The sequence below is a fragment of the Colius striatus genome, chromosome 3, assembly GCF_028858725.1.
Source record: "Colius striatus isolate bColStr4 chromosome 3, bColStr4.1.hap1, whole genome shotgun sequence".
NCBI lineage: Eukaryota > Metazoa > Chordata > Aves > Coliiformes > Coliidae > Colius > Colius striatus.
In genome coordinates, this window is record NC_084761.1 from 6,947,230 (window position 1) to 6,960,803 (window position 13,574).

Here is a 13,574-nt window from a genome sequence, read left to right on the forward strand (position 1 = left end):
ATCCATGTGTACCTGTATCTCAGTGTTCATATATTACTCAAACTAAAAAACAGACAAGAAAAGTCACAGGCTTGATATTTTACTAAATCTTTGGCATATTCTCCCTTCCCTCTTCTTGTAAGTTAAAGAGAACAGTATGAGACCATCACTGTAGGAGCAGTTACAATAATATCAGTTTGAGGAGACTGAAAGGAATTTGCTCAGCCACTGAAATATGTAGTTTCAGAGATAAACAGGTTGGACTTTTTACCACAGGTGACAAGACGAATTTCCTTAAGAAACTTCATAACAAATACAAGAAGACATGCGTGGCATATCTAGCTTCCTAGCATTAATATTGTAATGCAACAAGACTCACCTAACTCAATATCTTCTACAGAAGAAGAATTCTGTAAGTGAGAAAAAAATACCTCTCAGCACTTTGCACAAGAGCCATGGAAATGTTTCAAATACAAATTTACAGAATAAGAGTGTAAGTCCTCACATTTTGGTTGTATAAAATTGGAAATTTATGAAGACTTAATGGAATTTAAAGGTCAAAGAGTTTTTTTGATAAAGCATCCATTTGCAGACTGAAATTCACTCAACATATCAATAAAAATCTGCAAACAAGCAACCAAAGTGAAAGTGATACTTCAGGGAATGAAGGAGTCTAAATAGTATCTTAAATAAGCTGTTCCCATGTTTCTTTATTCATTTACAGCTAAATTGTCTACATTCCCATGAAAAAAGCCTGTAAGATAAAGATGAGCTCTTCATCATTGCTATTCAGTCACATTACAAACAGCAAGATAAATGTAAGTTGAGCTGCTAATGAAGGTCGAATTTGCACAACTGCATAAATTAAAAGGGATTTTATCCCAGCACCCTTCACTTTGATAGCTGTCAACAAACCTAAATAAATAAATAAATACATTAACTATGCCCTTGCCTCAAGAACATTATAGGAATAATTACAGCAATGTCAAGGAAATATATTAATTACACTGGATTTAATGTTTTAGTTAACATTTACTCTACAAAACTAACTGGAATGGTGGCCTAGTCTGCCATAAATAAACAGCAAAACTGAACACAGAGACTGACAGAACCCTAAAATAACAGCATCTTACGTAAAATGGCAGTTGCACTGTTTTCACTTCATCATCATGAAACTATGAAACAATTATTGCCTGGAGTTTAAAGTCAGTTTGCACTTGGAGCATGTAAATCCTTACCTGAGTTGATACATCACTAGAAACCGAATTTGAGGAGGGTGGCTGCAATGAGAAGACACATTCATTAAATACAAAATTGGTATCAAAAGAGGGAAGCGGCAATGTCAAATGTCAAAATAAAACCTCACCTTTGCTCTTACATATGCTTTCCTTATTTTTAACCCTAGTTTTTGAGCCAGTTCTTGGGTAAGCTTAATCACACTTTCATCCTAAAAGACACCAATAAAATTTCGTAAGTTACATGTATTGCCTTCAAGTCCAGAAACCTGTTTGCATCTCAATCTACATTCTGAAAGATTCCTATCCACAAGATGTGTCATAATGCATATTTACTCTTTCAGAAACATATGGAACTGCAAGCTAATGCTGAAAAACACAGCCACTCTCCAACAAATTATTGTAATATTTGAAATATCTTTTTAAAGTCAGAAAACAGAATTTTCCTCTTCTATTTATTTTAACTTCAAGTGATGTAAATATTTTTCCCAAAAAAGAAAAGTTCAGAGAAGGGGGGTTTTCTGTGCCTGGCTATATTTTGTTTGTTTATTTAGGGAGGGTGTTTGCTCTTTGAGGGGATAGAGTTTTTTCACTGGTTTGGTTTTCCACAAATTGAAGCCCATGTTTCTGTTTACCATAGTATCAGCTACCATATAACACCGCTGAATACTTAGTGAGAACTCCAGTAATTGCATTGCACTAGAAAAGTTAAGAATCTGGTCATGTTCCACCCTGTGCTAAAGTTATAACAACAACTAGTCATTTCCATTATTTTCAAATTTAGCTTTCAGAACATGTCCTACAGCTAGAAAAAGCTGTTTATAAAAACTTACAGCAAGGCATGCAAACCTTCTGTGAAAATATTCAGATCTGGAGGTGCAAAGTAAGGATCCAAAGTTCAAAGTTTACCACCTTCAGATTTCTTGTATCTTTGGAAACTGAAACCTTCTCTATATCAAGAGGTAAACCTATGCTCAGCAGCTTGTTCTAGTCATTTCACTGTAATTTTGATGAAGAAAGATGAAAAAAAATGCAGCTCAGTACTCTGATCTGTGATCAGTCTATTTTGAGCAAAACATGTAAAGTTTCCATCAGCATTTTAATTTTAACCCTGAACGCATTTCTGAAGCGAAATCTCTCAATCATTCTCACTCACTGCATTTTAGCTTGGATTACAAAGGGTCTCAGAAAGCCAAATTAGGTTCACTTTGGATGAAATCAAATTTCAAGTGTTGCAGAAGCACACTTGATGCACTCAAGCTCTTTAAAAAAAAAAAAAAAAACACATCAAAACAAAACCCCACAAACCTCCATGGAAATCAGACCCTCAGGACCAGCACTTCAGTCAATGGGTCCTCTCCTATTATACCACACACTGCTTACTAATATTGATATAGCCTAAGACTAGAGAAGCATAGTAAGTGATTGAGATGTAGAACAATGCACAGATAAGAATGTTACTAAATGCTTGGAAAGACAAAATATAGGTATGTTCTGGTTTAGCAAGGAGCAGCTTTTGGCTTAGTAACAGGGGGAGCGGGTTGCAGTGAAGACCTGGTAAAGGGTTTGCGGACCCTCCCCCGGCTCCTGGGTTCACACCCACCTCGGGCCCGGCTGGGCCAATCTGGCGCCTCTGCCATCACTATTTAGGGGACGGGAATTTGAAATGCGAGTCAGGAGGTGTAAGAGTGATACAAGATGGAGGCGACCACGCTGACCCTTCAGCCAGAGAAGGAGGAAGGAAGGAGAAGCAGTAGACCAGAGACCCTTCTGCAAGCCGTGGCAAGAATGCAAGCTGTGCCCCTGCAACCCATGGAGATCCATGGCAGGACCGAGAGTTACCAGCAGCTCCGTGTGAGTGAGCCCGGACGGGCGAGGGACTGTGTGGGGAGACGGCCATGGCCCAGGCCGTGCTGGAGAGCCTGCACGCCGCAGAGCAGCCCCACACGAGAGGCAGAGAGGAGCTGCAGCCTTTGGAATGGGTGCACGTCGGAGCAGCCCGTGCAGGGCTGCCATGCGTGTGAGTTACCCCACGGACTTGCAGGGAGGACTGGTGTGGAGTTCACCCGTCCTGAGGAGGGACAAACGGCAGAAGCTATTGGGAACAGACTAACTGACACCCCCACTGCCTGCCCCCCAGAACCATTCAGGAGGGGACAGGGTAAAAACACCGGGATCAGGGCTCTGAGCCCAGGAAGAGGGGAGGTGTGGCAAGAAGGTGTTCTTAAAAAGGCTGGTTGGACTCTTCATTGATGTATTACTCTGTGTTGTTTCGTTTTGATTATGTTTTGGGTTTTTGGGGATATGTTTTAGTTGATGTTGCATTAAATTGGGTTTTTTTTCTGTTTCCTTCCCCAAACCGAGTAGCCTGGTCTGTTTTGTCCTGAACCTTAAGCGGCAATTAAGCTCTCCCTGCCCTTGAGCAATCCTCAGCCTCTTCTGTACTCGAGGCTAATCGTGGTCTTTGTTCCCTGATGGGCCTAAACCAGGACAAGGTATCAAAAGAACCAATAATCTAAGTTATAACATTAAGAGAAAAAACACCCATTACTATAAGTATACTTCAGATTGTAGAGAATTTTAAACAATAATTCAGTGGTTCTAGTGTTTATTGCAAACATTTATGGCACTTGACCCTCACAAAGAGACTATTTCTTTTGCTGAAAGTTAACATAAACTGAGCTTGGGAGCTGTAACCTCTGCCATCAGTCTTCGCTTGCACAACAAAAAATAATTCTTAAAATAATCAAAAATATTTTACCTTGCTACAAAAAAACCCCAAACCAACCAAAATCCCTTCAATGATCAGGATGTATGTTTGCTGTATTACATCTTTAAAAAACAATCATCAATATGTAATGCACCTACCTGTGGCACAGCAAGAGAACATTTTGCTACGGCATCATAAGCCTTCTTATACCTTCCCAGTTCATTCAAAGCTTTTGCTTTCCGATAGAGAGCTCTGAAATTGTTTTCATTCAATTTTAATGCTATCTCACAGTCTTCTAGAACTTTTTCATGCAATCCCTACAAGGAAGGAAAAAAAAGAAACAGAAGGCACTAAGTGGACCTGTTATCATAGAAATACTAAATTGAAACCGTATTAGATGAAGGTACTGAACCATAAAACATTCACCAAGGCCACTGCACACACTGCACACTGCATGTATGGGTTTTGCTAAGTTGCCAACTTATGCAACTGAAAACAAGCAGTACCATCATTCATGCAAATCCAACAGTTATAAAGGCAATTTAGCTCTTTCAGAAGAGTCATCTTATTCCAGAGAAAGCAGCAGACTCAGATGCCATCAGCAGTGTAACTGGAGAAAAATACTGTTCCATCAACTTCCAAGCCTACTATGACTGTTTTATGTTAATACTCTAGTAACTAAACTATCGTGATGATTATACTTGTAAAAAGAACATATTAAAGAATATGTCAAAATGATGATTTGAAACATGCTAATTTTTAAACCACTGCCAAGAGCTTTTCACACACAAGGAGCGAAAGTTAGCACATTGTTCTTGAGAAATCACACTGTTTAAACAGCTTACCATATTTGAAAAACATGCTATCCTGTTCACGTGCAGCTTCTCTAAAATATCATCAGAAAGATGAATTTCTTCAGAATTAGCATAATCAGCTATGTTTATAGCTTCTGTATAGTGACTCAGTGATCCTCTCCAATCACCTTCTCGATATACATCATTTCCTTCATTAAAAAGATTTCTAACAAGCTCTCGTATAAATAACTGGAACAAAGAAAAGAAACATTCATCAACAGCAGTTTTGTTGTTTACCTTCTGTATTTCCAAATACATTTTGAAATAGATAATGTATACTGGCAATATCACAGAACCAAAATTAAATGCAAAACTTCTGTCTTATATTAGTATTGTTCTTCCAAGTCAATCCCTAATATTCAGCACCACAATAAATAAAAGAGAGGTTGAACTACTAACAAAATAATTATTCTGTATAAATAACTTAAAAAAACAGATATACACACACGTTGCATACATGCTTTTGGCAAGCAACAGTCAAAGCAACTGGAAAAGTAGCAGTACAGAAAGGCTGATTTGCTGAGCAAAAGATTGTTTTAAATCATAGTACTATAAAATCATAGAATGATAGGGGTTGGAAGGGATCTTTAGAGATCATCTAGTCCAACTTCCTTGCTCAAGTAGGTCCACCTAGATCAGATCACATAGGAATGTATCCAGGCGGGTTTTGAAGACCTCCAGAGAAGGAGACTCCACACTCTCCCTGGGCAGACTGTGCCAGGGCTTCCTCAACCAAACTCTAAAGTAGTTTTTCCTTAAGTGGAACTTTTTGTGTTCCAGCTTTTGTGTATTACCCCTAGTATAATCACTGGACCTACAGAAAAAAGTGCTGCCCCATCCCCTTAACATAAACCTTTCAAATACTTGTTGAGATCCCCCTTCAGTCTTCTCAAGGCTGAACAGCCCCAGTTCCCATAGCCTTTCCTCACGAGAAAGATGCTCCAGTCCCCTGATAATCTTGGTGGCCCTGTGCTGGACTCTGTCTAGAAGCTCCCTGTCTGAACTGATGAACTGGTGATTCTGTTGACTGATGCAAGGTTGATGCTAAAATGTGAACTGCACTTTTATCCAATACATTCTCAATTCCAATGAAACCACCTACCAGTGGGACAAGTTTGAAAATGGAAGTAAAAAAATTACACAAAATAATATGTATAGAAACAAAACAGGTTACGAAGATTTACATGACTGTATTTTTTTATCTCACTTTCGCTGTGCTGCTCTAAACTAATGAATGCCCTAAATTTATCCCTAACACTAGTACAGAAAGAGTTCATCTGAACTGCTATACTAGCGAATTCTGGGCATCTAAACATCTGAATATGTGTATCACAATCTAAGTAGCCCTCCAGTTCCAATCCTGAGACGCTGTAAGTTATCATTCATACTACATCATTACCTAACTAGTTATTATAACCATGAATAAATATAGTAAGATAGGTCCACTCTAAGAAGCCTCCAGGAAGCACAAAAGTAACTTCATTACCTCATATTGTTCTTGAGTCCCTGGATAGGGCAAAGTAGATCTAGGAAAAAAAATTACAAAATGTACTTATTATACATATTGCTTAAAAGACAATCACATTGGAGAATGCTGGTACTTACTACAACAGGTTAACCTCTAAATAGTGTCTATTGTCTGCACTGGACAAGGCAGGGGTGCTGTGGATTATTTTGGATTAGATAACTGTGTTTTCTCATTGCTCATTTTCATTTAAAGTTACAAAGTCAGTCTTAGCTCAAATGTATTAAGATTTTGAATGAAGGCTATTCAAAATGTATTAAGGGTTTTGAATGCTTTGAGTTTAAAACTTCCATATTGTTTGTTTAAAAACAATTTCCTTCCTCTCCTCCACTGTGCAGAAATAGCCTGTGCAGGAGGAGAACTGAGATCTTCTTGTAAGTATTATAAACCGACAAATTATCTGTCAAAAGAACACATCCACTTTAATTAAGTCACACCAATGACACTACAGGAATTTTAAGAGCTCTTTTGTATGACACACAACAGAGATTTTCTCTAGTACAGAACTGAGGCATTCAATTTCAGGAAGAAAATTAGGAACGCCTTCCCTCCCTATATACCTTCTCTGAGAATCTGCTTCTAAATAACTTTTAAAACTTATGCAAGCAGTGAACTAGTGTGAAATTTCACAATGATTTTAAGCTAGTCAGAATCTTGTAGAGAAGACTTTGGCATTGATCCAAATAAAAACTAACTATAAAGATGATTTTTCATTAGGTTACATTTTAGCTCCCAAGAGTTGAAACACTAAGGTAATGGAAGGCAAACCCATCCCTCTCAGTCTAGTCTTAGGTGTAGATGTCCATAACTATAAGGTGAATTTTCAGGCTATCAGTATTTCCCACACACTAAAAAAAATTCAGTGCTGATTTTTCTCAAAGACAGAAAAAGAATACTCTCCCACCTTCAATCTGCTCTGTTTGGGAACAAAGAGGGGCTTATCTTTTCTTTAAGGTTGCTCTCCATGTTATTCTTAGCAAATATTCTGAGGAGAAACACAGGTCCTTCTCTTTCTTCTGCTAGTGCTGTATTAAAAGGACTTTCCCTGAGCTATCCATCTCCTACATATATACACATGTATATGCATAGAAGAATAAAACCACAAAATCATACTCTATAAATTGGAGTCCTTTCTTAATGTCCTGCTGTCTAGTGCTTCTCTCTTCCGACACATTGGACATGTTATCCTGAACATTCACTTTTCAGATATGTCACTCCTCAAAAAGGAAGAAAGAGAAATGGCTGTTAATATATAGTAGTTCGCATTTGGACCAGAAGGATTCAATCTCCCATCAACACAAAATCCACAAGATGATAATGCACCACTGTTTCAGAGAACACACTCTGAAGAAGCTTCAGACACACAAACAAGTGCCCTCAGTGATATAGGTAGAAGCCCCAGGTCAGAACCAACAAGCTTGCATGTATTACTGCTAAATCAGGCTAAGGTTCCACATTGTTTCTGTTTAACAATTTTATATACTTCTTTTATATGTCTATTGAAGTAGAAATAAACTCAAAATCCTGGTATATTTATTAATAAACCCCAAACTTATTAGAAAATTACTATTAGCCCTAATTCTAGAGTCTCTCATCATCACCCATCCACTAAGGTGTAATCAGAAGCAAAAGACTCCCACTTTAACATCTACCAGTTGATCAATGTCAAAATCTTGGAAACTTTACCATTAGCAAAGACTACCTACTTCAGCTGAAAAACTGAACTGCTTCAATGTAATTCCACATCCTCAGCTTGACACTCCAATCCAAATTAAATAGTCTGAATCAGTGAATGTTCTTTTTTTCCTTCAAGTCTTTCATTTACTGGGTTTATAAATATTCAAGTTAAACAGGCTAAAACAATCTGTATAACCTTCAAGAAAAGGCTATTTGAAGTATGGTTTCACAGCTGCATACAGTTGTGACTAACTGAACACAACTTATTTTTACATAAAAAGATCAGTAGGACAAAGTTCTGTTCTGGAAATACTGACATTCAGAAAAAGGCTTTTAGCTTGTAGAAATACACATTTTTTAGTGAAGAAAAAATATTTTTTGTAGGAATTTGTAGTTAAAGAGGGAAAATAACAAACTGCATGCAGTATATTCCTGATAGTCTTGAAACCAAGCTAAAAAAAGCCAGTATGTTGTGCCAGGTTACCATCAGTGGCAGAAGAATGAAAACAAAGTAGAGAGAAAACCAAAATAACCCCAGCAAACTCAACAAAATCCCAACTGAGAATAGAAACCAGATGGAAAATATATCCTACTTTTTCCAAATGATTTGGAATAACTAAACAATCTGAAGAGCTTTCAGCTCTAACAATGTTTACAAACCTTTCCAGAGCATCTTGAAAGGAATGTGTGAAGTCTACATCATTTCAAGTCATTAAGAGTTAGTCCTATCGTTACATATTTCTAAAACAAACATAAGAGAGTAATTTTCTTAAGGTCACTAAGCAAATTAATCAAAGCATTTCAAGGTCCCCATTTCATCAAACTTTCCACTCTAATATCACAAGGTTTGGGAAAAAAAAGCTAGAATCATAGAATGGTAGGGGTTTGAAGGGATCTTTAAAGATCATCTGGTCCAACTCCCCTGCAGAAGTAGGTGCACCTAGATCAGGTCGCATAGGAACATGTCCAGGCAGGTCTTGAAGACCTCCAAGGAAGGAGACTCCACAACCCCTCTGGGTAGCCTGTTCCACATCAGTCTATAGATAAGTATCATGATCAGCTACACCAGTTCACTGACATGAATTTTTCATATACTGCTTGTTTAGGTAAATTAACAGCAGTCAGTAATCTGCTCTCCAGGAAGAAAATAATTATGAACACCTTCAGTAACTGGTTTTCATGTTATTTTACGTATTGTCTTCTCTTCCACAAGTTCGTATTACATACTGTGCTTCTGGTGTAGATGTCAAAGACTTCTATTGTAAGACAAATGTTTTCATGCATAACAATAGCGTGTGAAGAAATCTAAACATAAATGCCAAAAGGAAATTTATTGGGCAGCTGAATATTTTTATTTATTCATTCATGGTTTAGTTTTAGAATTCAAATGAGTGCTCCTAAGAAACTCTCATACCAACCAAAGACAGCAACATCAGCATATGCTTTCTCAGAAAGATAGGCAAGATATGTAAAACATATTTTAGTCTCCTGAATTGACAACAACGTAATACCTTGCCAACACAAGAGTCTTCGATAAGTCAAGACATGGGCAGGTATTAAAATCAGCTTTACTTTACTAATTTCAAGCAACTCAGATATTCCACAGCAACAACTTGCAAAGAGATGAAAAAAAATCAACATAGTAAGAATTGCATTTATTGATCATCTCTAGCATAAATATTATAGAATCAATATATTGAAACTTAAGGATGTGCAGATAGAATTTCTCTGTAACATTACAGACCAGCATCACAGATAAAAGAATAGTTAGCAAGTGGTGAACATATGTGAGTGGTGTAATTTATGATTCAAAGTGGTTTTCTATTTTTTTCCTGCTTACTCATTGGCATCCATAAGATGTTCAGGCAAAAATTATCTTTCCTCAACATACTGACAGTTACATTTGCCCAATATTTGGTATCTTTGCAGGTGATTTAAAACTGTTTCAGATAGCACCTCTAACAGCATCTCTCCCATCTAATATATCCTCAGATCCTCTTGAGCAACCAGAAACATGTTAGACCCTGTTATATACAAGGCAAATAATAGTCATGTCTTTTTAATGTCATCCATCCACTTTGAAAAATGCTTTAAAAAACCAACTATTTAGCAACAGCTTTTCTCCTACAGCTGCAGGGACAGAATTTAAACCAAATATACATAAGTACATTCATTTAAAAAGTTAAAATGTTCCTTTGTTGCTCATAACTATTACTAGAAAAGCAAAGCCTACACTGTTGCTTTGTGCAATTCACTGAGAGGCAAGCTAAGAGAAAGAAAAACAAATAGTATGGAACCTGGAAAACAACAAAAAAACCCAAAACAATAATTAAGGCCATAGGCAGAACTGATTGTTGCATTCATTAAATGTACTATTTCCACAATTGCTGCTACATGACCAAGACAAGCTCGATTTACTAAATCCTGTACAGCGAAACCAAGCTGCTTAAACAAGTTAAAGAACAATGTATACGGCTTTATCTTTACCACAGGCTTCAACTGATCTTGTTTCACAAAAGCAGAAGTCAAGTGACAGAAGTAGTGGCTGCCAGTAGCCAATGTCACCTTCTCTGATGGACACTGGTCCAGTTATAACAGGAGATATGGAGGAAAAGGGGTTTGCGCCAGCTCTGGCAGAAAGGCATGCTCATGCTCTTCTCTTTCACAAAGCCATTTATGCCTCTTACTGGTTACTTGCTTTCCTTCCAGCACTGGGCAAGATAATGTTCTTGTTTTCTGTATTTTAGCACTTTTAAAGCATTCAGGCTAAGTTTTAAAGGACATTCACAATGTTTAGCATATGCCTGAGAATTCTTCAAGCACAAGAGCTTTGAATATAACAATTGCATGCAGAATGCAGAGAACTGGGCTTTTCTGCAGAATACAGACCTTGCTTTTTTTCTGAAACTGAAAGTCATACTGCTTCAAACTTTGGACAGCCTAACCTTTCCATGTCTAAATTGCAAATAAAGAGAATAAGTATGTACAGTTTGCAGTGTAAACAAGTTCCTCCTGTTTAAAATTCTGTCCCTAAGAACAGGGACCTGGGCAGTACAAATCCTTTCTCTTCCTGCCTGCAATTGTGCAGACAAATTATTAAAGGATGAATGGTGAGTAGAGGAAAAATGCACTGCATTATTTGTGGACCAGAAGTACTACCACTGAGAATTAATGACCTTCATCTGGCTAAACAGTTCTGTTATTGTTTGCTGTTGACATTAATGGTTCTAGCTACTGTATACTTGAAGTAAGCATTCTCCACACCTTCAGGCACAAATGCTAAAAATACAGCTTGGAGCCAGTGGGCCTCAGCTGGGCTTCCTTCTTCATAAAGCCCAAGTGCAGTGTATGGATGTGCACTTCTACTATACAGCAGCATATCCTCTTTCCATGCATCACCGAGTTCACTAGTAATACAATTACTGGGTTACAGGAATCTCAAATTAGATCTTTGTACAAGCACATTGAAAATCTTATCATGACTGCTGCTGATAGATCTCTACCAAGCTCAGTTGTTCAACTGAATTATGAACCTTACTGGCAAGCCTGGTGAAAAATCACACTGAGCAAAGGGATACTCTTTTGTATTTTAGCATCAGCTTTCTCCCCCTCTTTATGACACAGGCAGGAAAAAGGTAACAAACTCAAAATACTAAATCAGCTTAGTCAAAGTTAACCCATCATCTACGTTATCACATGTCAAAACTTTTATCAGCAATCAGAAGTTATGACACCAGAAATCTGTGTATAAAGTGAAAACATGAATAGTCATCAAATGTTTCCACACAGGAAAACTACTTCAGGAGAGAGAGAAGTTAGACCCTAGGTCATACAATAATGGGAATACTGCAAAAAGAACAAGGAAGAATGAAACTGAACAACAGTAGAAGCAACTGTATGACTAAAAGGCAGGCAGTATAAAATCCTTTTCCCCTACAAGAAGCAAAAGCCCATCTCTGCTGCTGCCTCCTGCATGGCTAAGAGCAGCAACAAGCGGAATGTGCTCAGGCTTAAGGATCCAAAAGGCTATGCACGTGTAATCCTCACCCCAGGGGCACAAAAGAGCAGTTCCCCACCTCAACAGAGAAAAGGAAGTGACACACATGCAGCTGTACACTGAACTGTCCTCCTACGTACGCCCTAGAGAAACATCACCAACAAAAACATCTCCATCACCTCCAGTTCCAAGAATCAAACCAAACATCAAGTACCTACTCAACATAGAATAAGCTTGGCACAAGGCAGACTTCTCAGAGCAATTTTATTGCCCATTCTAAACAACTGGCAGGCTAAATGGATAATTACAGATAATGAACAACAGTGCAAATTAAAGCATGCCTTACAGACATTTTAAGCTGATCAACGGACTGGCACCAAAATGAGGAAGAAAATAGAAACTTTAATACAAAACCTTTTTAGAAATATCTTCCTCAAATAGCAAAAGCACAAAAGATTTAATACTCAAGCTTGTGCATCACTTGGTCCTTATATAAGGCATTTCAAACATGTAACGTGCTGGGGGGAGAGTAAACAGGGAAAGCTGTAGAGGACACACTTCAATAGTTTTAATTCCCCTGCTTAATCTAATATTTCTGGTCACAATCACGTAATTCTGTTATGCCTGCTGAAAAAGTCACTTAACACAGATAACATCAGCTTTCCATTTTTATTTCTGTAAAGAGAAACAAACTTTTCAGTTGTTAAAATTAAATATCTACATAGAACCAATTAAACAGAATACACAACAACAGTTCAAAACTACATTCTTTATTTGCCTTAAGTATTTACTTGCATCTCCTCCTGCTTGTTCCCTACCCACAAAATAAGAAGATACTGTTCAAGGTTTTCTGTTTTCATAGCTTTCCTATGATTTTTTTAAATCCAAGCCAGAAATAGAACAAAGATACTTTGTAAAACCGCTTAATTTCCCTGCGAAATTAAGGAGTGGGGCTGGAAGACCCACTTTTTATGGTTCCCTTAGAGATTTCAGCAAAGAACAGATGTGAAGTTGAAGCTCAAGGAGTATCTTATCAACAAATCCAGAACTATCACCGAGAAAAGCTTTGGTTATCGATTTTGAGCACTACAATTGACAAACTGGTTGTTTTGTTTTGACATCCTGCAATACAGTTGTGACTTTCTGCCACGAAACAAGAACGGCGCTGCCTAACCGAGAATACCGGCTCAATAAATTACAGACATGGGGAAAGGACATTGCTGGGCGAAGGGGAGCACAGGTCACACAGGTCATAGCCCGCGCTTCTTAGCGCGGAAAGCCCAAAAATCCCGAGCGCACGGGAGGACGCGGGCACTGGACGCGCCCCATCCCGCACCCGGCCCCGGCCGCTGCCCGCGCCTCGCTCCCGGCTTTTCGTGTGTATTTCTTTCGGGTCACGAAGCAACAGGAGAGCTCTCGAAACGCCACTTTTGGCGGGGAGCGGCCACGGCCAACCCACCCGTCCCGCGGTGAGCACCCCCCGGCCGGGGTCAGGCCGCGGCCGATCGCGCCCCGCGCCCCCGCCCGCCGCCTTTGTTCGCGCCAACCGGTTCCCGAGCGCGGCCCGGCCAACTTCTCCATCGGAACCGACATCGGC

At 38.6% G+C, this 13,574-nt stretch overlaps 1 protein-coding gene across 5 annotated transcripts in view; it reads right to left on the reverse strand.

The window, feature by feature from the left end:
* ZC3H7A (zinc finger CCCH-type containing 7A) overlaps positions 1-13,574 on the reverse strand; it is a 29,714-nt gene that overhangs the window by 15,798 nt on the left and 342 nt on the right. For 3 of the 5 annotated variants that reach the window (XM_061993898.1, XM_061993903.1, XM_061993902.1), the window contains exons 2-8: positions 7,417-7,520; positions 6,265-6,304; positions 4,770-4,967; positions 4,083-4,241; positions 1,346-1,426; positions 1,218-1,259; positions 359-389 (exon numbers count right to left, since the gene is read on the reverse strand). In XM_061993898.1, coding sequence (XP_061849882.1) covers positions 359-389; positions 1,218-1,259; positions 1,346-1,426; positions 4,083-4,241; positions 4,770-4,967; positions 6,265-6,304; positions 7,417-7,484 — 619 coding nt within the window. In that variant the 5' untranslated portion in view covers positions 7,485-7,520. Of the gene's footprint in view, positions 1-358; positions 390-1,217; positions 1,260-1,345; positions 1,427-4,082; positions 4,242-4,769; positions 4,968-6,264; positions 6,305-7,416; positions 7,521-13,524; positions 13,567-13,574 lie in introns of those variants that run through there. The other 2 variants (XM_061993899.1, XM_061993900.1) reach the window with 2 other exon arrangements.